Source organism: Lepus europaeus, chromosome 9 (assembly GCF_033115175.1).
Source record: "Lepus europaeus isolate LE1 chromosome 9, mLepTim1.pri, whole genome shotgun sequence".
Lineage (NCBI taxonomy): Eukaryota > Metazoa > Chordata > Mammalia > Lagomorpha > Leporidae > Lepus > Lepus europaeus.
The window spans coordinates 24,285,625-24,311,655 of NC_084835.1; the positions used below are offsets into that span (position 1 = coordinate 24,285,625).

A 26,031-nucleotide genomic window follows, 5' to 3' on the forward strand; every position below is an offset into this window, starting at 1 on the left:
TCCCAGGGTTTGTATTAACAGGAAACTGGCATCAGGAGCCATAGCTGGATATCAAAGTCAGGTACTTTTATATGGAATGCAGGCATCTTTACCATGAGGCCAAAAACCTGCCACTAAGGTGAAACTTAAAGGAGTTGATGGAAATGCATCCCTATGAGGGGTGTTCAGAAAGGTTTTTTTTTTTTTTAATTTTTTTTTTTTTAGATTTATTTTTTTGAAAGGCAGAGTTAAAAAAAAAAAAAAAAGGCAGAGTTACAGAGAGAAGGAGACAGACTGAGAGAGAGATTCTCCATTCTTTGGTTCACTACCCAAATGGCTACAACACCTGGGGCTGGGGCAGGCTGTAGCCAGGAGCCAGGAACTCCATCTATGTGTCTCACATGGGTGACAGGGACCCAAGTACTTGGGCAATCCTTGGCTGCTTTCCCAGGTGCACTAGCAGGTGGCTGGATTGGAAATGGATCAGTTGGACGTGATGCCAAGTGAGCAAGCTGTGGCTTAACCCACTGTGCCACAGCATTGGCTCCGGTCTGAGTTTTTTTTTTAAAGATATATTTATTTATTTGAAAGGCAAGAGGCAGAGGTAGAGACAGGAGGAGAGAGAGATTAGAGATCTTCCTTCTACTGATCACTTGCCAAAGGCCCCAATGGCTGGGCCTGGGCCAGGGTGAAGCCAGGAGCTTCTTCTGGGTCTCCCATGCGGGTACAGGGGCCCAAGGACTTGGGCCATCTTATACTGCTTTTCCAGGTCATTAGTAGGGAGCTGGATCTGAAGTGGAACAGCCGGGACTTGAACTGGCACCCTTAAGGAATGCTGGCACTGTAGGAGGCAGCTTAGCTTTTCACGTTGCAGCACTGGCCCCTATCTGATTTTGTAGAACTCTTTCTCCGTTCAATTATTTTCCATTTTACCTACATATATTTTGAGATTCTGTTATTAGATATATAATTGTTACATAGTCTTTCTGTATTGAACCTTTTAATTAATGTTTGTCCTTATCTTTTTTTAAAAATATTTTATTTATTTGAAAGAGTTACAGAGCGAGGTAGAGACAGAGAGAGAGGTCTTCCATCTGCTGGTTCACTCCCGAGGTGGCCGCAATGGCCGGAGCTGCGCTGATCTGAAGCCAAGAGCCAGGAGCTTCTTCCAGGTCTCCCATGCAGCTGCAGGGACCCAAGGACTTGGGCCATCTTCTACTGCTTTCCCAGGCCATAGCAGAGAGCTGGATTGGAAGTGGAGCAGCTGGGACTTGAACCCACACCCATATGGGATTCCAGCACTGTAAGAGGTGGCTTTACCCGCTAAGCCACTGTGCAGATCCCAGAATTCATTCTTATTCCTCCTGGAATAATTACAACACATTAAGTGGAGAAAGTTATACAATTTTCTTTTTTTCTTTTTTTAAATTTTTGACAGGCAGAGTGGACAGTAGAGGGAGACAGAGAGAAAGGTCTTCCTTTTTGCCGTTGGTTCACCCTCCAATGGCCGCCGCGGTAGGCGCGCTGCGGCCAGCGCACCGCGCTGATCCGATGGCAGGAGCCAGGTGTTTATCCTGGTTTCCCATGGGGTGCAGGGCCCAAGCACTTGGGCCATCCTCCACTGCACTCCCTGGCCACAGCAGAGAGCTGGCCTGGAAGAGGGGCAACCGGGACAGGATCGGTGCCCCGACCGGGACTAGAGCCCGGTGTGCTGGTGCCGCAAGGCGGAGGATTAGCCTGTTAAGCCACGGCGCCGGCCTAAGTTATACAATTTTCTAATAGAGGTCAGGCAAAGCATCAGGGGATTGTCATAAGATTCTGTTTTTTTTTTTTTTTTTTTTTTTAATTGATTCCCTCAGAGAGGCAGAGGCAGAGAGATCTTCCCTGCACTGATTCACTCCCCAAATGGCCACAGCTGCCCAAGCTGGGTTGATCCAAAGCCAGGTCAAGAGCCTTGAGCCTCCTCCAGGGCTCCCATGTGGTTGCAACAACTTTGGCCAACTTCTACTGCTTTCCCAGGGTGTAGCAGAGAGCTGGGTCGGAAGTAGAGCAGCCAGGACTTGAACTGACATCCATATGGATGCTGGCACTGCAGGCGGTGGCTTTATCCACTATATCACAGCCGTTGGCCCCCTTTTTGTTTCATAATTGTTTTTTGGACTTAATGTTTATTTTTGTCTGATAGGAATAGAGCCACCCAAGCTCTCTTTTTGACTACTGTTTTTATGAACTATCTTTTTGTTTTTTTGTCAATTAAATTTATTTGAAAGCAGGGAGACAGACGAAAACACACACAGGAAGAGAGAGCTTCCATCTTCTGGTGCATGCCCCAAATGCCTATACCAAACAGGGCTGCATCAGGCTAAAGCTGGGAGCCAGGAACTCATTCAGAGTTTCCCATGTGAATGACAGGGACCCATGTGTTTGAGCCATCACTTCCAAGTGTGCATTAGTAGGGTGCTAGGACTTGAACCAACTGCTGCGATATGCAGTTTGGCATCCCAAGTAGTATCTTAATCACTGTGCCAAATGCCTACCACCCCAGTCTCATCTTTTGATTAGAGTTTAACCTGTTACATTCAAAGTAATTATTGGTAAGTAGGGATTTCTGCCATTTTGCTATTTGCTTTCTATATATGCCTTACAGACTCTTTTATTCTACCTTTCTACCATTGCTTTCTTTTTTTGTTTTTGGTAATAAAGTTGTTTTGATTCATTTCTGATTTTTTTGAAGATTTATTTATGGGAGCCAGCGCTGTGGCTTAGCGGGTTAAACCGCCACCTGCAGTGCCATCATCTCATACGGGCTCTGGTTTGAGACCTGGCTGCTCCACTTCCAATCCAGCTCTCTGCTATGGCCTTGGAAAGCTGTAGAAGATGGCCCAAGTCTTTGGGCCCCTGCAGCTGCATGGGAGACCCGGAAGAAGCTCCTGGCTCCTGGCTCCCGATCGGCACAGGTCTGGCCATTGCAGCCAATTGGGGAGTGAACCAGTGGATGGAAGACCTCTCTCTCTCTCTGTCTCTCCTTCTCTCTGTGTGTCACTCTGACTTTCAAATACATAAATAAATCTTTTAAAAATTTATTTATGTATTTGAAAGGTTGAGTGACAGAGAGAAAGAGGTCTTCCATCTGCTGGTTCACTCCTCAAATGATGCCACTGCTGGACCAGACTGAAGCCAGGAGCCAGGAACTCCATTCCAGTCTCCCATATGGGTGGCAGGGACTCAAGTACTTGAGCCATTATCTGCTGCTTTCCCAGGCCCATCAGCAGGAAGCTGAATTGGAAGTAGAGACCAGGACTTGAGTTGGAACTCCAATATAGAATGCAGACATCCCAAACACTTTAATCTGCTGCACCATAATACCTGCCCATTGCCCTCTTTCTGAAGGACATTTTTGCTGGATACACACACACACACACACTTTCTGGGGTGAGTATTCTTTCCCCATTTTCCATTTCTCTTTCCATTATATTCTGGTCACCAAGGTTTCTAGTGAGAAATTGGCTAATAATCTTACAAGAATCTCATTTGTGATGGGTTGTTTCTCTTGCTTTGTTCAAGATTCTTTGTTTATTTTGTCATAGTTGTAGCTTGGTGTGAGTTTATCCAACTTGTAGTTTATGAACTTTTTGGATTTGTAAATTCATACCTTTCATCAGTTTTTGGGAGTAACTTTTTAAAGATTTATTTATTTATTTGAAAGTCAGTTACACAGAGGAGAGACAGAGAGAGGTTCTCCATCTGATGGTTCACTCCTCAATTGACCACGATGGCCGGGGCTGTGCCGATCCAAAGCTAGGAGCCAGGAGTGCCCTCCAGGTCTCCCACACGGATTTAGGGGCCCAAGGACTTGGGCCATCTTCTGCTGTCCCACGCCAAAGCAGAGAGCTAGATTGGAAGTGGAGCAGTGGGGTCTCAAACCGGCGCCCATATGGGATGCCGGTGCTTCAGGCCAGGGCGTTAACCTGCTGCACCCCAGCGCCGGCCCCTTTTTGAGAGTATTTTTTTGCCATTATTTCTTCAAATACTTTTTCTGGCTGTTTCTCCTCTCTTCTTCTGGAATTTCCGTGATGAATATGCTAACTGACTTCTTCACCCCTGGTTTCTTTTTTTCTTTTCTTTTCTTTCTTTCTTTCTTTCTTTTTTTTTTTTTTTTAAGATTTATGTTATTTATTTGAAATACAGAGTTTCAGAGAGAGGTAGAGACAGAGGTCTTCCATCCGCTGGTTCACTCCCTAGATGGCCACAGCAGCCGGAGCTGCATCTGTCCGGAGCCAGGAGCTTCCTTCGGGTCTCCCACACGGGTGCAGGGGCCCAAGGAATTGGGCCATAGTCTACTCCTTTCCCAGGCCACAGCAGAGAGCTGGATTGGAAGAGGATCAGCCAGGACTAGAACCGGCACCCATATGAAATGCCGGCGCCTCAGGCCAGAGCTTTAACCCACTGTGCCTCAGTGCTGGCCCTATCACCCGGTTTCTTAGTCTTCATTTTCATTCTGGTTTTCAGACTTCATTATTAATTTATTTAGAAGATTTATTTATCAGAGCTGGCGTTGTGGCTTAGCAAGTAAACCTGCTGCCTGGAATACCGGCGTCTCATATGGGTGTTGGTTCAAGTCCCAGTTGCTTTTCTTTCGATCCAGCTTCCTGCTAATGTGCCTTGGAAAGCAGCAGAAGATGGTCTAAGTGTTTGGGCGCCTGTACTCATGTGGGAGACCCAGAAGAAGCTCTTGCATCCTGGCTTCAGACTGGCCCAGCTCTGGCTGTTGCGGCCATTGGGGAGTGAACCAGCAGATAAAAGATATCTCTCCCCCTCCCAACTTGGCCTTTAAATAAATAAATAGACTTACTTATTTTGAAAGAGTTAGAGAGAGGAAGAGACAGAGATCTTAAATCCACTGATTAGTTCCCCACATGACTTCAACAATCAGGACTGGGCCAGGTCGATGTCAGGAGCTTCATCCAGGTTTTCCACATGGGTGGCAGGTGCCCAAACACTTGGGCTGTCTTCTGCTGCTTTTCCCAGGCCATTAGGGAAGTGGATGGAAAGTGGAGCAGCTGGGACATGAGCTGGTGCCCAAAGTAAGGGATGCTGGTGTCACAGATGGTGGCTTTATCTGCTGTTCCATGATGCTGGCTCCCATAATTTATTTTTTTTAATTGTTCTTTTGTTTTCTTCGAACTCTCGCGCTCTTTTTTTTGTGTGTGTAGGGGGGTGGGGGGTGGGGGGCAGAGAGACCAAATGCCAACAATAGCTAAAACTAGGCCAGGCTGAAGCCAGGAGTCTGGAACCAGTTTCCCACATGGGTGGCAGGAATCCAAGTACTTGAGCTGTCATTTGTTGTCTCCCCTAGTGTGCATTTGCAGCATGCTGAATTGGAAACTGAATAGCTGGGACTAGAACCAGGTACTCAAGTATAGGATGCAGCTATCCAAGCAACATCTCTGCTGCAGCAAATGTCTCCCAAGCCTCATAATTTAAATTCTCCTTTCTTTAAGCTTGAGATTGGAGTGCAGTCATTTCATGATTAAAATTATAGCCATGCTGAAGTGAAAGTGGGGCAAAGATGAGTAAAAATACAAAACATTTTCACTGTTTTGAAGATGGCTTTTTTCATTGCTTTTAAAGTTTTGTTGTATTTATTTGAAAGGTGGAATGACAGAGAGAGTGGGAGATAAGGAAAAAAAGATCTGTCCATTGGTCCATTCCTCAGCTGGTCCCAATGGCTGAAGCTTGGCTAGGGCAAAACCAGGAACCCAGAACCCTATCTGGGTCTTACATATGGCTGGCAGGGGCCCAGGTACTTGGGCCATCTTCTACTACTTTCCCAGGTGCGTTAACAGGGAGCTGGATTGGAAGTGGAGCACTGTGATATGGGATGCTGGTTGGTGTTGCAAGGGGCAGCCTGGCAGCCTAACCCACTATACCACAACTCTGACCTCTCAGGGGCTTTGTGTGTGTGTGTGTGTGTGTATGTATGTGATATTATTTATTTGAAAGGCACACACACTCACCACACACTTGACTCATCGAGGGAGAGCTAGATTTTCCATCTAATGGTTCATGCCCCAAATAGCCAGGAATCAGGAACTCTACCCATGTCTCCCACATGGGTAACAGGGGCCCAAATATTTGGGCCATCTTTTGCTTTTCTCAAGTCCATTAGCGAGGAGCTGGATTTGAAGCTGAGTAGCCTGGGCTTGAATTGGCACTCCAGTATGGGAGGCTGGCATTGTAAGTGGCGACTTAACATGCTGTGCCATGGCGCTGGCCCAAGTGATGACATTGATTGGACTTTTGCTTGGTTGCCATAAACCTTTGGTTGTTTTCTAACAAAGTTGTTTTACATAATTACTTGTTTTTTGATGTTTCTGTGACCTTGGAATTTCCAAGTCTGCCAGTTTGCTAACTTTTAGATTGATTTTTCACTTTCTTATTAGTGTCCTTGGATGCATAAAAGTTTTCAGTTTTGAAATCCACTTTATTTTTCCTTTGTTCCTTGTCATTCTGATGTCATTTTTTTTAATTTTATTTTTTATTTTTGACAGGCAGAGTGGACAGTGAGAGAGAGACAGAGAGAAAGGTCTTCCTTTTGCCGTTGGTTCACCCTCCAATGGCCGCCGTGGTAGGCGCGCTGTGGCCGGCGCACCGCGCTGATCCGATGGCAGGAGCCAGGTGCTTCTCTTGGTCTCCCATGGGGTGCAGGGCCCAAGCACTTGGGCCATCCTCCACTGCACTCCCTGGCCACAGCAGAGAGCTGGCCTGGAAGAGGGGCAACCGGGACAGGATTGGTGCCCCGACCGGGACTAGAACCCAGTGTGCCGGCGCCGCAAGGCGGAGGATTAGCCTAGTGAGCCACGGCGCCGGCCCTGATGTCATATTTAAGAGACTGCCAAATCCAGGGTCAGGAAATTTTTTTCAGCAGCTGCAGCAAAGATCCTAGAGATAAAGTCTCAGCTTGACTTAGATTATGTATCCATCTTTGAAGCAGTCACTATAGTAAGGGTTATAGATTATTCTGATTGGCCAGATTAGATAGTGTAGGATCAGCCACATGGACTAAGATTAGCATTCATGCTAAGATGCTCTTTCAAAAAATGAAGGGTGAGAGACCAGTATTCGACCTAGTGGTTAAGATACCCATGATCCACATTGAAATACCTGGGTTTGATACCCAACTCTGGCTCCTGACGCCAGTTTTCTGCTAATGCAGACTCTGGGAGGCAGTGATAATGGCCCAAGTGATTAGGTATCTGCCACTCAGGTGGGCGACCTGGATTAAGTTTCCAGCTTAGACCCAGCTGGGGGCTATTACAGACATTTGATTTCTGTTTGTTTCTGTGTCTCAAGGTTTTTTTTTTAATTTTTTTATTTTTATTATTTTTTTTATTTTTGACAGGCAGAGTGGACAGTGAGAGAGACAGAGAGAAAGCTCTTCCTTTGCCGTTGGTTCACCCTCCAATGGCCGCTGCGGCTGACATGCTGTGGCCGGCGCACTGCGCCGATCCGAAGCCAGGAGCCAGGTGCTTCTCCTGGTCTCCCATGCGGGTGCAGGGCCCAAGGACTTGGGCCATCCTCCACTGCCTTCCCAGGCCACAGCAGAGAGCTGGACTGGAAGAGGGGTGACTGGGACAGAATCCGGCGCCCTGACCGGGACTAGAACCCGGTGTGCCGGCGCCGCAGGTGGAGGATTAGCCTATTGAGCTGCGGCGCCGGCCTCAAGTAAGTTTTAAAAGGCATGAATAGAAGCTGGAACAATTGTAGTTATAAATAATTTATAAATGTGAGAGGTTGTTAGTACTTTGGAAAGTTTGTTGCCTCAGTGTACATTTTTGATTTTAACAGTATTTTTCTTGCTATAAATTATATCTAAATGTTTAAAAGTGATCTCCAAAAATACACTGCTGACATATCCCTGATAAATCAAGCAGGGAGAAACTAGTTGAGCCTTAATTTTGTCTTCTAAAATATTTTTTTTTCTTGTTTGTTTTGTACAGGTACTGCTATAACTGGAGTTGGGTAGAAAAAGGATCAACTTACTAGCTTCCTTTTGACATAGAAAGAAATGTGGGGGGATTCTCGATCTGCTAACAGAACAGGACCTTTTCGGTAAGTCCTGAAATTTGAGTATTGAAATTGTCAGTATTTTAGTCATAAATACAAAATATGACATTTTGGCTTTTCATAAAGGGAGAGATTTTCTTTGTGGAGAAATAACGCTGATTTTTAAAAAAGACAGTTTAAAATGTTTCTAGTCATTTCTGATGTGGTTGAGAGACCACCAGCTTGACAACTGTTTTGTCTTACAGAATTTTTTCTTTATAAGTTAACCTTTAGGTAACATTTTCTTGAAAAGATTTATCCTTGTATTTCAAAGTTAGAATCATAGCAAGAGAAGGAGAAACACAGAGGTGAGAGATCTCCCATCTTCAGGCCCTCCCCTCAGATGGACTCAACTGCCGGAGCTTGCCCGGTCTGGAGCCAAGAGCTTCTTCTGGGTCTCCTGGGTGCAGGGACCCAAGGCTTTGGCGTATCCTCTACTGTTTTTCCAGACACAATAGCAGGGAGCTTGATTAGAAGTGGAGGAGTCAGGTCTTGAACCTGCGACCACATGGGATGACAGCATTGTAGGTGGTGGTCCTACTTGCCACACCACAATATCAGTCCCTAAATAACATTTTTTTTTTTTAAAGATTTATTTTATTGGCCGGCGCCGCGGCTCACTAGGCTAATCCTCCGCCTAGCGGCGCCGGCACACCAGGTTCTAGTCCCGGTCGGGGCGCCGGATTCTGTCCCGGTTGCTCCGCTTCCAGGCCAGCTCTCTGCTGTGGCCAGGGAGTGCAGTGGAGGATGGCTCAAAGTGCTTGGGCCCTGCACCCCATGAGAGACCAGGATAAGCACCTGGCTCTTGCCATCGGATCAGCGCGGTGCGCCGGCCGCGGCGGCCATTGGAGGGTGAACCAACGGCAAAGGAAGACCTTTCTCTCTGTCTGTCTCTCTCTCTCTCACTATCCACTCTACCTGTCGAAAATTAAAAAAAAAAAAAAAAAAAAAAAAAAAAAGATTTATTTATTTGAAAGAGTTACAGAGAGAGGTAGAGACAGAGAGAGAAGTCTTCCATCTGCTGGTTTACTTCCCAGATGACCGCAACGGCTGGAGTTATGCCAGTCCAAAGCCAGGAGCCAGGAGCTTCTTCCGGGTCTCCCACACGGGTGCAAGGGCCCAAGGACTTGGGCCATCTTCTACTGCCATCCCAGGCCATAGCAGAGAGCTGGATCGGAATAGGAGCAGCTGGAACTAGAACCACTGCCCATATGGGATTCCGGCGCTTCAGGCCAGGGTGTTAACCTGCTGCACTACAGCGCCGGCCCCTCTAAGTAACATTTTAAAAAAAGATTTATTTATTTGAAAGTCAGAGTGATAGAGATCATGTCTCTACTTGATTCATTCCCAAATGGTCCCAACAGCCAGATCTGGACCAGACTGAAGCCAGGAACAAGGAACTCCATCATGGTCTATCACACAGATGGCAGGAAACCAAGAACTTAGGCCATCCTTTGCTGCTTTCTCAGGCACACCAGCAGGAAGCTGGATTGGGAGTGGAAGAACTGAGACTCAAATTGGCACTCCAGTGAGGGATTCTGGCAGCTTAAACCGACTGTGCCACGAAACCAGTCCCCTTAAATAACATTTTTTAAATATTAAAAATATCCTCAAATCTTTTATTTATATTTTTGGAAAAGTAATTCATACTTGGATATTAGGAAAACTAGCAAAATGTACATAAAGTTGTGTAGAGCTATGCTTTGCCCATGGCTTATTGATACTGTTTTCTAAGATCCATTTCAGTTTTTTTTTTTATTTATTTTATTTATTTATTTATTTATTTGTTTTATTATTTTTTTTGACAGGCAGAGTGGACAGTGAGAGAGAGAGAGACAGAGAGAAATGTCTTCCTTTTGCCGTTGGTTCACCCTCCAATGGCCGCCGCGGTAGCGCGCTGCGGCCGGCGCACCACGCTGTTCCGATGGCAGGAGCCAGGTGCTTCTCCTGGTCTCCCATGGGGTGCAGGACCCAAGGACTTGGGCCATCCTCCACTGCACTCCCTAGCCACAGCAGAGAGCTGGCCTGGAAGAGGGGCAACCGGGACAGGATCGGTGCCCCGACCGGGACTAGAACCCGGTGTGCCGGCGCCGCAAGGCGGAGGATTAGCCTAGTGAGCCGCGGCGCCGGCCCATTTCAGTTTTTTTAAAAAAGATTTATTTATTTATTTGAAAGGCAGAGTTTTTTAGAGAGAGGGAAGGAGACAGAGTGAAAGAAAAAGAAGAAGAAGAAGGGGAGAGAGACACACACATACACTTGGGTCATCTTCTGATGCTTTCCCAGGCACATCAGCAGGGAGTTAGACCAGAAGGAGCAGCAGGGACTTTAACCAATGCCCATATGGGATGCCGGTGGCCACAATGCCAGCCCTTCCATTTCAGTGTTAATGATTACAGGATACAAAGAAGAGTGGAGGCAGTGATAGCCTTCAGTTATAAATGAATTGTTTTTTAGATTATAGGGAATTTATTTTTTATAGCTAGTATAGAATACACTGATAATATTTTTTAAAAATTTTTCATTATAGTTAGGATTAATGAAATGTTATACAGATGTGATTTTTGTGGTTTTACTTGATATATGGCAGAGAAATTTGACCTTTAGATTTATGCATTTAAGAGTATGCTCCAGTTGAAACTTTAGTTGCTAGTAAATTTTCATTTGAACTGTCATTCTGCAAGATTTTATTCAGTGGATGTTCTCATTCTTTATTCTGAAGGTTGGGATTCCAGTAAAGAATTGAGGTAGATAACTGAGTTTAGATGATTCATATAATATTTTGTAAAGCTTGTGTTTCATAAGTGGTAAATGATAGGACTCTCTATTTTCTGCTTAGTCGTCTTTAATTAAAGTGATGATGCTTTACAATATAAATGCTTTCAGAGTAAAAAGCTCTGGATTAGTGGTTAGCAAACTCTAGCCTGCAGCCTGTTTTTATAAAAGTTTTATTGGGACACAGCCATGCTCATTATATGGTTGCTTTCATGCTACAACGGCAGAGTTGAATAGTTGGGACAGAGGCTGAGGAACCCATAAAGCCCCAAATATTTACTATTTGTTTCTTTTGGGAACAGTTTGCCAACCCCAAAAGTAGATCAGCGGCTTATATTTTAACATTTAAAAATATTTAGATTGCAACCTATCTTTTGTTACTTCTGTTTATGGACAATTATTTGGTGAGTAAGATTGCTTCTTGTAGAATTAATTTAAGATAATTTAGCTAACTATTCAGAAATGTTAGGTAGAAATAGGTTTATTGTATAGCTTTTATATATTATTGGAACATTTTTTCTTTGACTCATTTAAATTTAGTTAAAATTGTGGTTTTTTTTTTTTTTTTTGACAGGCAGAGTGGACAGTGAGAGAGAGAGAGACAGAGAGACAGCGAGAAAGGTCTTCCTTTGCCGTTGGTTCACCCTCCAATGGCCACCGTGGCCGGTGTGCTGCGGCCGGCGCACCGCGCTGATCCAATGGCAGGAGCCAGGTACTTATCCTGGTCTCCCATGGGGTGCAGGGCCCAAGCACTTGGGCCATCCTCCACTGCACTCCCTGGCCATAGCAGAGAGCTGGCCTGGAAGAGGGGAAACCAGGACAGAATCCGGCACCCGACCGGGACTAGAACCCGGTGTGCCGGCACTGCAAGGCGGAGGATTAGCTTGTCGAGCCATGGCGCCGGCCAGGTTTTTTAAATTTATTTTTATTTATTTTTTATCTTTTTTTTTTTTTTTTTTTGACAGGCAGAGTGGACAGTAGAGGGAGACAGAGAGAAAGGTCTTCCTTTTGCCGTTGGTTCACCCTCCAATGGCCGCCGCGGTAGGCGCGCTGAGGCCGGCGCACCGCGCTGTTCCGATGGCAGGAGCCAGGTGCTTATCCTGGTCTCTCATGGGGTGCAGGGCCCAAGAACCTGGGACATCCTCCACTGCACTCCCTGGCCACAGCAGAGAGCTGGCCTGGAAGAGGGGCAACCGGGACAGGATCGGTGCCCCGACCGGGACTAGAACCCGGTGTGCCGGCACCGCAAGGCAGAGGATTAGCCTGTTAAGTCACAGTGCCGGCTGGTTTTTTTTATTTTTAAAGATTTATTTATTTGAAAGTCAGAATTACACATAGAGAGGAGAGGCAGAGAGAGAGAGAGAGAGAGAGAGAGAGGTCTTCCATCCGATGGTTCACTTCCCAATTGGCTGCAACGGCTGGAACTGTGCAGATCCAAAGCCAGGAGCCAGGAGCTTCTTCCGGGTCTCCCACTCATGTGCAGGGGCCCAAGGACTTGGGCCATAGTCTACTCCTTTCCCAGACCATAGCAGAGAGCTGGATCGGGAATGGAGCTGCCAGGGCTAGAATCGGTGCCCATATGGGATGTTGGTGTTTCAGGCCAGGTGTTAAGCCACTGCACCACAGTGCCGGCCCCTATTTTCCTACCTTAGTTTTTTTTTTTTTTTTTAACAGGCAGAATTAAAGAGACAGACATAGAGAGAAAGGTCTTCCTTTTCCAGTTGGTTCACCCGCCCAAGTGGCCACTATGGCTGGTGTGTTATGGCTGGTGTGTTGCGGCTGGCGCGCTGCGCCGATCCGAAGCCAGGAGCCAGGTGCTTCCTCCTGGTTTCCCATGCGGGTGCAGGGCCCAAAGACCTGGGCCTTCCTCCACTGCACTCCCGGGCCACAGCAGAGAGCTGGACTGGAAGAGGAGCAACCGGGACAGAATCCGGCTCCCCAACTGGGACTAGAAACTGGGGTGCTGGCGCCGCAAGCGGAGGATTAGCCAAATGAGCTGCGGCACCGGCCTTAAATGCTTTTAAATATGGGAGACAATGTAGTTAGTGGTAATAGCTTAATTTTAATGTTAAATTGTATTATTTATGGTGGTTTTTTTTTTTTTTTACTTAAGATTTATCTATTTGAAAGATAGAGTTAAATAGAGAAAGTGAGAGACACAGAGAGAGAGAGAGAGAGAGAGAGAGAAAACGAGAGAATCTTCCATCTCTAGTTCATTCCCTGAATGGCTGCAGTGACCAAGGCTAGGCCAACATCTAGGTCTCCCATGTTGGTGGCAGGGGCCAGGTATTCAGGCCATTTTTCACTGCTTTTCTCAGGCACATTCGTTGGGAACTGGATGTGAAGTGATGGAGCCAGTACTGAGCTGTCATTCATATGGGATGCTGGCTTAGCCTGCTGTACCACAACACTGGCCCCTGTAGAGTACATTTAAACTTACTCCTCTCATGGTGAACCACATAAACATAACTAATGTTAATGGAATCCAGTGGAAGTCATCATTTTGAAAACTGTGTATCATTCTATTGTTTAGGTTACTGATGCTAAATCCCTATTACTTTAAGAAAGGATTTGCTATTGCAGCTTTTCTCTTCAACTGAGTGTCCCACACTCCGTTGTGCTTAGTGTTTTTCTGTAGTGTAGTCTAAGCTCAGAACTGAGTGTTTCAATAGAACCTGCATGTTCTGGGAGAAGAAAACTGAATTGCTCTTGATATTTCAAGTGCTTTTTTGTTTGCTAAACAGCAAACAACCTTCAGATCATTTCATATTTTCTTTTTCATGTATTCCTACCCAGCATTCCAGGGGCCTGATTGCCTACTAGAATTCCCTAATCTTTGACCAAAGCCAGACTATGTAAAATACTCAGGAGGTTAGGCGAAGGGAGGAAGTTGGGTAGTATGAAAGGTTGGGCCAGCTCTCATTTATCTCAAGTTTGTAAACCGAGGATGCGAAGCTAATACTGTGCCTATTTTAAAAATACATTTAATGACATGAAAATCAGCATGAGGCATTGGAGTCTGGAATATCAGCTTCATTTTGGGACATGGGGATGATGTGAAGGCCTGATGTTCTCTCAACCTTCTTTCACCATTAAGCTCCTGGATGCTGTTGCTTTGCTTAGTCTTACACGTGCTTTGTGGCATGATTAATGCTGCTTTCTCTGATACCCTTGGGTAGTTACAATTATAGCACCCAGGTGAGAGTACTTCTTGGCATAGCCACTGTAGAACTGGCATTTATATGCAGCCAGGGCTGACGCTCAGCTGGTGAACATTGGTGTGCTCCTATTGGTGATTTACAACCAGTGTTACTTTCTTTTGGGCCTGCATTCATTTTGATTGGGTGGTGTTCATGCTGTAGCTGTCATGTATTTTGAAATGTTACTTTTGGATGCAGCAGTGAGAAGGACACCTCCTGAAACTTACTGTAAGGAATTTATAGTGCATTGATTTTTCTGATATATAGGTATCATCAAGTTGACCTTGGAATTCTATAAGTTCCCTGGCTGTAGGAAATGGAAATTTTTGTAGTGTGTCACCATTGTTAGCTTATCTGGTATTGCGGATTTTCCCTGTTGCAGGACTGGGTGAAAGCTTTTTCTGCAGCAGTCATGTTGAAAACCTTGTGTTGAATTTCCTCGTGTTCTGAAATGGGAGCGTAAAAGTTTACTCCGCCACTTCGTCTTAAAATAGCAAACTTTGCTGTTTTCTGCAGATCTAGGACCTTGTTACAGAACTCTGCCCAAAAAAAAAAAAAAAAAATGTTTACAGAAGAATGTGCTGTGATTAGAGAAGAATATGCTGGTGTGTAGATTTCAAACTCTCTGGACAATATAAATAACACTGTCTTTGTTTCTACAGTGGGAGCCAAGAAGAAAGGTTTGCTCCCGGGTGGAACAGGGATTATCCTCCTCCTCCCCTTAAGAGTCATGCTCAAGAGAGACACTCTGGCAACTTTCCTGGCAGAGATTCACTTCCCTTTGATTTCCAGGGGCATTCGGGGCCTCCTTTTGCAAATGTAGAGGAGCATGCTTTCAGCTATGGAGCTAGAGATGGACCACATGGTGACTACCGAGGAGGGGAGGGACCTGGACATGATTTCAGGGGCGGGGATTTTTCATCTTCTGATTTCCAGAGCAGAGATTCATCACAGTTGGATTTCAGGGGAAGGGACATACATTCTGGGGATTTTCGGGATAGAGAAGGACCACCTATGGACTATAGGGGTGGAGATGGTACTTCTATGGATTATAGAGGTAGGGAGACACCTCATATGAACTACAGAGACAGAGATGCTCACACTGTTGACTTCAGAGGTAGGAATGCTCCTCCATCAGACTTCAGGGGTCGAGGCACTTACGACTTAGATTTTAGAGGTCGGGATGGATCTCATGCCGATTTTCGGGGAAGAGATTTATCAGATTTAGATTTCAGACCCAGAGAGCAGTCTCGTTCTGATTTTAGGAATAGAGATGTATCTGATTTAGATTTCAGGGATAAAGATGGAACACAGATGGACTATAGAGGCCGAGGTTCAGGTACTACTGATCTAGACTTTAGGGACAGGGACACACCACATTCAGATTTCAGAGGCAGACACCGGTCCAGAAGTGACCAGGATTTCAGGGGCAGAGAGGTGGGACCTTGTATAGAATTTAAAGACAGGGAGATGCCCCCTGGGGATTCACATATTTTGGATTACATTCAGTCCTCTACACAAGATAGAGAAAATTCTGATATGAATGTGAATAAGAGAGAAGAATCCACACATGACCATACAATAGAAAGGCCTGCTTTTGGCATTCAGAAGGGAGAATTTGAGCATTCAGAAACACGGGAAGGAGAAACACAAGGTGTAGCCTTTGAACATGAATCTCCGTCAGACTTTCACAACAGCCAAAGTCCAACTCAAGATCAAGAAAAGTCACAGCCTTCTGGAGGTGAACAACAGAGTTCAGATGCTGGTCTGTTTAAAGAAGAAGGTGGTCTGGACTTTCTTGGGCAGCAAGATACTGACTACAGAAGCATGGAGTACCGTGATGTGGATCATAGGCTGCCAGGAAGCCAGATATTTAGCTATGGCCAGAGCAAGTCTTTTCTAGAGGGCAAAACTGCCCGAGATGCCCAGCGAGACCTTCAGGTATGTTGATGGGGTAGCTTGCTTTGTCCTTTTTCACAGGCTTTCCTGGAGAATGTAGTGTAGAGTCCAGGATCTTCAGTTCTGAATCTCTCCTTGCACAACCATTAAAAGGCAAAATTTGTATTCAGGAGTAGAGTGTAGAAATGTAAATATCTCAAGAAAAGTTCCTCAGCTCAGATAATATTATTAATGTCTATTTATTCAAAAATTTCCTTTATGATGATAAATGATGATAAATGAACTGTGATAGTTTAGTTTGAAAGTACCTTTCTTTGGGAATTGGTTCTTAGAATTTTTTTCAGACTCAGAAGTCTGCTCAGTCATGAGGAGGTGATATAATGTCACGAATATCCTTTTTGCAGTTAATTTAATTACCTTAAAGATTCTTTTCTTTTTTTTTTCTTTGAAAGCCAGAGCTACGGAGAGAGGAGAGAGATCTCCTACCTTTTCCCAGATGGCTGCAGCAGCCAGGGCTGAGCAAGACTAAAGTCAGTATAGCCAGGAGCTTCATTTGGGTCTCCTACATAGGTGCAAGGGCCCAAACACTTGGGCCATCTTCTGGTGCTTTTTCCAGGCCATTAGGAGGGAGCTGATTTGGAAGTGGAGCAGCCAGGACACAAACCGATAACCATACAAGGATGCTGGTGTTGCAGGTGGCTGCTTTACCTGCTATGCTACAATGCCGGCCCTAAGATTAATGGAAGGTTATATTTGTAATTTGAAAATGAAAATATTATCCTTTAAAACAGATTTTACCCATCTCTATTTAGGTTCTGTTATTTTGTATAGTAATTCTAACACATATTAATCAAATAATGGTTTTTGAGGATGTTAGAGCTATATTGTTCAAATCAGAACACTTTCAAGAGTAAAAGAGAACACTGTTGATAGGTCAGGACAGTAGGTTTTTGTGGGAGATATGGTCATTTAGTTATTGGGGACTTTTTCTCAAAAGTTAAATCCTTTTTTACAGCTTTTAGAAATAGGGAAGTTTTAGAAACAAGGACTTTTAGAAAATAGGAACTTTTTATACTTTTATAATATGAAAAATGCAGATTTCTCTGAAATACATTGTTGTATGCTTTAGACTCAGATGACATTTTTGTCCTTGTTCTGAAATTTATTTATAGGAGGCATCTTTGCTTTGTTTCGATTTTTTTTTTTTTTTGCTTGTTTGCTCACTCAGGAAAATAAAATTACTGTTTTGAAAATATGTTATTTTTTGTGTATGTGTGATTGTAAAAGGTCTATTCGATGTTTTACCATTTCAAGATGTACTTGATGAGTCTCAGTATTAGCACACTGACATTCTAATTTGAAATCAAATTTTGGAATTCGGAACAACAGAAATTACAATTTTTCATATCTTTACTGCTGGAAATCATTTTTATTTTTGATCCTGAGTATCTACATTTTATGTTGAATTTCATTTTGCACACTGAAGTAAGTATATTGTGAAATAATTTTTCATTCTGAATTTAAGGATCAAGATTACAGGATGGGCTCAAGTGAGGAGAAACCCAGCAAGCTTATTCGATTAAGTGGAGTTCCTGAGAATTCTACTAAAGAAGAGGTAAGGTGCATGTGCACGCTCTTACTTTCTGTCTATTAAAGATTTTTTAAAAAACTGTGGATAAAATCCATGTCAAATTTTGGAGTCTTTTAGATTTTCAGATTAAGGATGCTTCACCTGTGTGTACTATGTACCAGATACCATTGCAGGTACTGAGTGATAGAGCAATGAAAATAAATTTACTGTCTCTATGGATAATAAAAAAGTAAAAAATCATAGTAATATATGCTCTGAAGAAAACTAAAGTAAAAGTTTAGAGTATCACCTTGACCTAAATGTATTGGGGCCATTTTATTTTAAAGATTTATTTATTTACTTGAAAGGCAGAGTTAGGGAGAATCAGAGAGGGAGATCGTCCGTATGCTGGTTCATTTTCCAGATGGTTGCAATGACCTGGGCTGGGCCAGGCCGAAGCCAGGAGGCTGGAATTCTATCCGGTCTCCCATGTGGGTAACAGGGGCTCAAGCATTGAGCCATCTTTTGCTGCTTTCCTGAGCATATAAGCTGGGAACAGCATTGGAAGCTGAGCAGCCAGGACTAGAACTGGTGCTAATACAGGATGCTGGTGTTGCAGGTGTTGGCTGGCTTAACCTGCTGCACCAACATGCTGACCCCAACTGTGGCCATTTAGATTGGATAGTTCTGGAGGATATCATTGAGGAAATGACATTTGCGCCCAGGCCTGAATGCCATGAAAGAACAGTCCATTTGAACATAAGGAAAAGAACCATGAAGGCTGAGACTTTAAGTATCATGGCCTTGGACTGGAATGAGCTCAGTGCATCATTTTATGTTTAACAGATGAGAAAATGAGCACTAAACGTTTATACAACAAGTGAGCAGGAGACATTTGGAATGCAGACTCTGTTTTCAGAGGTTGAGTTTTTTGTTTTTGATTTTTGGTAGCTCTTCTGTAATTTATTTCAAAGGCAGAATGACAGAGAGGAAGAGACACATATCTTTGATCTACTGGCTTGCTCTCCAGAGATCTGCAACAGGCAGGGCTAGGCCAGGAACTACATCTAGATCTCCTACATAGGTGGCAGGAACCCAAGTACTTGGGCGTCATCTGTTGCCTCCCAGGCACACTTGAACCAAGCACTCTGATATGGGATGTGGATTTCTAGAACACCCACCTCTGATTTTTAAAATTTATTTATTTGTTTTAATTTTATTTCAAAGGCACACAGAGAGACAGAGATCTTCTATCTGCTGATTCTTTCCCCAAACGCCTGCAGTAGCTAGCGCTAGGTGAGGCTGAAGCCAGGAGTCTGCAACTCCATTTGTGTCTCCCACATGGGTGACAGGGACCTAAGTACTTGAGCCATCAGCTGCTGGCTTCTAGGGTACACATTAGCAGGAAGTTGGATCAGAAGCAGAGTAGTTCTTCCTATAAGTGGCCTTCGGTGATCTGTGAAATGGTTCGCTATTCACTTGACCCAGAAAACTCCACAAAAATCATGCCGATCAAGAAGTTCAGGGGCCGGCACCGTGGCTTAACAGGCTAATCCTCTGCCTTGCGGCACCGGCACACCGGGTTCTAGTCCTGGTCGGGGCGCCGGATTCTATCCCGGTGGCCCCTCTTCCAGTCCAGTTCTCTGCTGTGGCCCGGGAAGGCAGTGGAGGATGGCCCAAGTGCTTAGGCCCTGCACCCGCATGGGAGACCAGGAGAAGCACCTGGCTCCTGGCTTCGGATCAGCACGATGCACCGGCCGCAGCAGCCATTGGAGGGTGAACCAACGGCAACGAGGAAGACCTTTCTCTCTGTCTCTCTCTCTTTCACTATCCACTCTCCTGTCTAAAATTAAAAAAATAAAAATTAAAATTAAAAAAAAAAAAAAAAGAAGTTCAGATCTTCACTTTAAGAACACCTGAGAAACTGCTCAGGCTATCAGGGTATGCAGATCCAAAAATCCACCAAGTATCTGAAAGGTATCACTTTATTTATTTTTTTAAATGTTTTGACAGAGTGGACAGTGAGAGAGAGAGACAGAGAGAAAGGTCTTCCTTTGCCATTGGTTCACCCTCCAGTCAGCACCGCGCTGATCTGAAGCCAGGAACCAGGTGCTTCTCCTGGTCTCCCTTGGGGTGCAGGGCCCAAGCACTTGGGCCATCCTCCACTGCACTCCTGGGCCACAGCAGAGAGCTGGCCTGGAAGAGGGGCAACCGGGACAGAATCCGGCACCCCGACCGGGACTAGAACCTGGTGTGCCGGAGCCGCAAGGCGGAGGATTAGCCTGTTGAGCCACGGCGCCAGCCTGAAAGGTATCACTTTAAAGAAACAATGTATGCCACTTGGTCCTTATGGTGGTGGAATTGGTGGGTGTGTCCAGGCTAAATTGTGTTGTTGGGCAGAGTTGGTGACCCAAAATGAATGCTATATTTGTGTTTGCACTTGCTTAAAATTGCAGGGTAGTGCTGAACTTAAGGGTTTGGATGTAGATTTTCTGGTCATTGAACATATCCAGATGAATAAAGCACCCTCAGATTAACCCATATGTAAATTCTCCCTGCCATATTGAGATGATCCTCCCTGAAAAGGAACAAGTTGTTCCTAAACCAGAAGAGGATGTGGCACAGAAGAAAAAGATATCCCAGAGGACCCTGAAGAAACAGAAACTTAGGGCTCATAAATAAATTCAGCCTAAAATAAATGCATATTAGGAAAAAGAAGTGGAATAGCTGAGACTGAGACCAGGCACTCTGTTAGGATTCATGCGTTGGTGTCCCAAGCAGTGTCTTAACTGATGTACTGAATGCCTGCCTCAGAGCTTGGACTCTTAAAAGTTACGTTCTTTTGGGGCCAGCATTGTGGTGCAGTAGATTAAACCACTGCTTGTGATGCTGGCATCCCATATCCAGCTACTCTGTTTCTGATCCACCTTGCTGCTAATGCACCTCGGAGAGCAGTAGAGGATGGCCCAAGTGTGTCAGCACCTGGCACCCACGTGGGAGCCAGGGTGGAGTTCCTGGCTCCTGGCTTTAACCTGACTGTTATAGTCATTTGGGAAGTAAACCAACGGATTGACAATCTCTCTGCCTCTGTATAGTCTGTGTCTTTGTGTCTTTTTTCCCCCTCTCTTTCTGTCACTATGCCTTTCAAATAAGTAAATTAATTTTTTTTTTTTTAAAGACTATGCTCTTCTGCCTTTCTTATAAACCTGGGAGTTTTTGAATAATTATATTCTAGTCACTCAGTGTTTTTTGAGTGCCTAGAGTGTGCATGGCTTAATTTTGCCTTTATAAAGTAATCATGCCTTTAGGTTGTGTATAATAAGAACTGGTAGGGAAAGTATAATTGGTGCTTGGATATGATTTGTATCATTAGTGTAAATGCCATATTCTTGCAGATTCTTAATGCTTTTCGGACTCCGGATGGCAGGCCTGTAAAGGAGTTGCAGTTGAAGGAGTATAATGCAGGTGAGTTTCTTGATATGGATGTGGTGTTGGGTTAGGAAAGGTCTTTGTCAGATCTCTACATCATGTGCTGCTCAAAATTTTTTTTAAGAAACCACAATTAAGATTTCCAGAAGCTTCCTGTTGGTGCCTTGAAATAACAACCAGCCTTAGTCTTAGCTGTGGTTCTTTGTGGATGTTTGTCCACACATGGGCGATGAGGATGCATGTTCCAGTTCTTCTGAGTCCCTATGAGATATAAAGTGAGTGTTGCGGCATTTGCTCCTGAATATATTTTACATAGTTATATTAAAGTTGATATTTATGTTCTTGGTGGTGGACTAGTTAATTTGAGCTTAGTAGGTTTTAATGAACTTCTGTATGTAAATTTGTACATTTCATTGTTTCAAAGTGAAATTTACGACTTTTTAGAGAAATACAAATTAGTGGTTTCTTGAATTTTCATTCTGTTAGCTGTTCGAGTCCTCTAACCACTATTTTGTTGAAATTCATGAATTTCAGAAGGGCTTTGTCTTTGACCTGTGTTCTATGGTCTGAACTGCAGATTAAATGTTTTCAGAGTATCTTCCTAGTATTTCAGAGTACAGTTCCTACAAATCTTACTAAAGAAAAGGTTATCAAAAGTGAAATGTGAAGCCTTTAAAGCTTTGATGAATATTTTAGGACTATAGTATATGAAATGGTTTTTAAAAAAAGTAATCTTTAAAAAATTTTATAATTTGTGAGAGAGAAAGAGAGGGCTCCCAACCACTGATTCACTCCTCAAATGACCATAATAGCAGGGGCTGGGCCAGAACTGAAACTGGCAGTGGAGAATACAATCCAGATCTTTGGCTTGCGTGGAAGCGACCCAATCAGTGGAGTCTTCAATACTGCCTCCCAGGGTCTGTATTAGAAGGAAGCTGGAGACAGAAGCATAGCGAGGTATAGAACCCCAGGATGCTGATAATGGCACTTGGTCACGCCAACTGGTATCTGTTAAGCACTAGGCCAGACACTTTGCCCCATAAAAAATAAACTTTAAATGATCTATTTTGGGAAAAAAAACAAACAAACCAAAAAGGAAAGCATTTGATCTTTTCACAGAACTTAGAATTTCAGTAATCCAAAGAAATCTTCAAGCAAGAGTATGTCATATTTTTGAGGACATAGTTTACTTTTAAGCAGTTTACCATGAAGTACAGTTTTTACATTAACTAGATAAATTCTTCAAATGGGTTCTGTAGAGGAAAATTATCCACAAATTTTCATGCTGGAAAGAATATGGTATTTGTGTTAGTCTGAAGTGTTATTTCTCAGGAAGCTAGTTTTTTGTTGTTGTTTTAAACATATCAACCCTGAATTTGTGGAAACTTGACCAAAGTAATTAGGTTGTTCTTGAACATTTCATTTTTGTTGGTTGTTATTTATTTTTCATGCCTCTTATACATGTTTGTGACCTGAAGGTAGCATTTTATGAACTGTGCTTTTGTTAAGTATTGGTATGTTTAGGAAATGATTAAACTTAATGTTTAAATACCAGCAGTTCAAATTCTGCAATTTCTAAGGTACTCATTGAGTTTCTATTTTAAAATGTCATATTTGTCAGCAGAGTGAAAATTACATTACTGTATAGTGTTCAAAAAGGAGGCTCTTAAATTTGCTAGCTTTGGTAGCTGTTGGAATCTAATTAGCAGAGCAGCCATTGATACACATGTGAAGTCAATTTGGGCTGTGGGTTAAAAAACACTTCAGTAATACAATCTTTCTTGGCATTTTATTGTATGAAATGATAGTGTGTTTTATATATATTATATATAACTTCTTATTTGTAATAAAAGGATTAGATTGCTTGTTCCATGTTACTTATGTTATGTCTCTATGTAACAAGTAGAATACACTTTTGAAAATATTAATCAGACTATGTTATTCCCATGCCTAAAACTGATGGCCTTCATCTTACTGGGAAGAAATTCCCAACTCTTTGTTCCGGTTTCCAGAGCTGTGCATGAGCTGGTCCTTTGCTGTTTGACCTCATCTGTACTAGTCTGCAGGATTATGTTGCAGCCACACTGAGCTTTCCTCTAGTCTTTGACCAGTACAAGCTGCGTTTTGTCATAAGGCCTTTGCACTACTCTGTTTCTGATCCTCATCTTCTGGGGTTTAGTTTGTGGCTTCAGTTTTACCTCTCTTTGGCCACCATCCATTTGAGAATCACTCCTTAGTCATTTTTCATCACATCCTTGTGTGTTGGTATAGTATCTATCACCCTGATACTTCATGTCAGTGGTTTTGTGTATCTTATTCCTCTCACTAGTGTGTTAGCTGCACAGCAGAAACCTTGTTCCCTGCTGTTTGCCCAGTGCTTAACCCTCAATAGGTTCCTACTATGCATGGAATGAATAATTATCTATGATATGTGTCAGCAGCTGTGGTCTCTCAGGTGAGGGTAGCTTGAGGTTTCACAGGAATGCGGCTTAGATCTGACATATCTGTTGAAGAATATGTCTTGGAATACTCAGATGCTCTGAGAACTTGAACATTTACTTCTCAAAAGATCAAATGTGAAACTTAGTGGAGAGGGTGATTTTTGTAGATGAAACATGGCAGTCATATTCTTAGGCTGGATGACAAACTAGAAACCGTACAGGATGGATGGATGTTGCTCATTAAGAGGGATGTAGGGTAGAGTTCATCCTTTTAATGGATTTAATGAAGAGCACATTTGTAATACATAAAAGATTAATATGGTGTATAAAACATAAATTATATTCTTTGAGGAGGTATACACTGAAACATAATGCTTCTGCCACAAAATCTATTGAATATTCTCACAAAGAGGACTAAGTAAAGCCTAAAAAGACTTGTTGTAATATAGGCCAGGATTTGTCTCAAAGTGATTTTGTTGAAAAATTATCCAAAAGCTTGGATATTTAAGGGGTTTTCAAATTTTATAGTTAGAAGCAAGGGATTATGGACATATGTAATCTGCATATTTGAATTTTTCATTTGCCCCGTTAATTGTGAATTACCTCAAGTTACATGATTATATTTCTGGAAAAAGTAGCAGTAATAAAATGTCATTTAGGAACTGAACAAACTCTGGTATATTCTATATACAAGGGAATACTACTTAACAATCAAAATGAAGAAATTACCTATGCATATAACAGTGTGTATGAATCTCAATAAAAAAAAGAATGAAATACTGATACATACTTCAACTTGGATGAGACTTGAGAACTTTATGAAAGAAGCTAAACACAAAAGACCCAATATTATATATTTCTATTTATAGGAGATATCTAGAATAGGCATTTCCAAAGAGAGAAAGGAGACTGATGATTGCCAGGGCTTATGGGAACCAGGGGACTGACTGCTTAATGTGAATGGAATTCCTTTTGGGGAGATAAAAATATTCTGGTGATGGTTGTGCAGCAGTGTAATGTACTTAATACTGCTTGGTTGTATACTTTTTTTTTTTTACAGGAATGCCATTTTATTTGAAGGACAAAGAGATCTTCCATTACCTGGTTCACTCCTCAGATGCCTAGAAGAGCCAGGGCTGAGCCAAGTTAGGATAGGAGGCTAAAACTCCTCTGGGTCTCCTACATGGGTTGCAGGGACTCAAACTCTTAGACCGATATCCCCTGCCTCCCAGACACATCAGTAGGAAACTAGATTGGAAACATGGAGTAGCTGGGACTCAAGATTATGAAACTGGATGCAGGCATCAAGCGGTGACTTAACTTTCAAACTAAACAGCTGCTCCCCTGAGTTGTACACTTTAAAATGGTACACTTAGGGGCTGGCATTATGGTATAGCAGGTTAAGCCCCTGCCTGAGACGCTGGCCTGTTCGAGACCTAGCTGCTCTACTTCTGATCCAGCTACCTGCTAATATGCCTTGGAAAGCATTGGAAGATGGCCCAAATGCTTGGGCACCTGCACCCACATGGGAGACCATGTAGAAACCCCTGGCTCCTGGCTTTGGCCTGGCCCAGCCCAGTCGTTGCAGTCGTTTGGGGAGTGAACCAATGGATGGAAGATGTCTTTCTCTCTCTGTCTCAACCTTTCTCTCTGTAACTCTGCCTTTCTAGTAAATAAAAAATAAATATTTATAAAAAATACGTAAATAAAATGGTAGGTTTTATGTTTTTTATATGTAATTATGATTTAAAAAAAAACTGCTTATTTATTTGATTGTAAGCAAGGCTACATACTGCATGATTCCACTTATATCATTTGAGACAAAGTAAAATTTTAGGGATAGATAACAGTGGTTGCCAGGTTGTTGAGGGAGGATTTGACTAAAAGGATAAGCATGAAGAACTTTTTGGTGTAAGAATATCCATTCTTTATCTTTTTTTTTTTTTTTTTCTTTTTAAAAAGAGTTTATTGGGACTGGTGCCATGGCACAGTAGGTTAATCCTCTGCCTGCGGCACCGGCATACCATATGTGCGCTGGTTCTAGTCCTGGCTGCTCCTCTTCCAATGCAGCTTTCTGCTGTGGCCTGGGAAAGCAGTAGAAGATGGCCCAAGTCCTTGGGCCCCTGCATCTGCATGGAAGACCAGGAAGAAGCACCTGGCTCCTGGCTTTGGATCGGCACAGTTCCAGCCATTGTGGCCATTTGGGGAATGAACCAACGGAAGGAAGACCTTTCTCTCTGTCTCTCTATCTGTAACTCTGCCTTTCAAACTCTTTTTTTAAAAGAGTTTATTTATTTGAAAGACGAATAACAGAGAAAGTGAGGCAGAGAGAAAGATTGATCTTCCATTTGCTGGTTTACTTCCCCAGTGGCTACAACAGTCAGGTATGGACTAGGCTGAAGCTAGGAGTCAGGAACTCCAGCATTGTATCTGACATGGGTAGCAGGGATCCAGGTTCTTGGGCCATCTTCAGCTGCCTTCCCAGGAACATAAGCAGAGAACGTAAGCAGCTGGGCACTCTAACACCCACTGATGGCTTAACCCATCACACCACACGATGGCCTCCATCCTGTATCTTGATTGTAGTAGTGGTGTATCAATGTTAAATTCATAGAAGTTGGTAAATTATTCTCTG

At 43.4% G+C, this 26,031-nt stretch overlaps 1 protein-coding gene across 5 annotated transcripts in view; it reads left to right on the forward strand.

The window, feature by feature from the left end:
* RBM6 (RNA binding motif protein 6) overlaps window positions 1–26,031 on the forward strand; it is a 119,720-nt gene that overhangs the window by 10,675 nt on the left and 83,014 nt on the right. For 4 of the 5 annotated variants that reach the window (XM_062200914.1, XM_062200916.1, XM_062200917.1 and 1 more), the window contains exons 2-5: window positions 7,980–8,091; window positions 14,720–15,998; window positions 17,482–17,571; window positions 20,922–20,991. In XM_062200914.1, the coding sequence (XP_062056898.1) occupies window positions 8,048–8,091; window positions 14,720–15,998; window positions 17,482–17,571; window positions 20,922–20,991 (1,483 nt within the window). In that variant the 5' untranslated portion in view covers window positions 7,980–8,047. The remainder of the gene's footprint in view (window positions 1–7,979; window positions 8,092–14,719; window positions 15,999–17,481; window positions 17,572–20,921; window positions 20,992–26,031) is intronic. The other variant, XM_062200918.1, reaches the window with a different exon arrangement.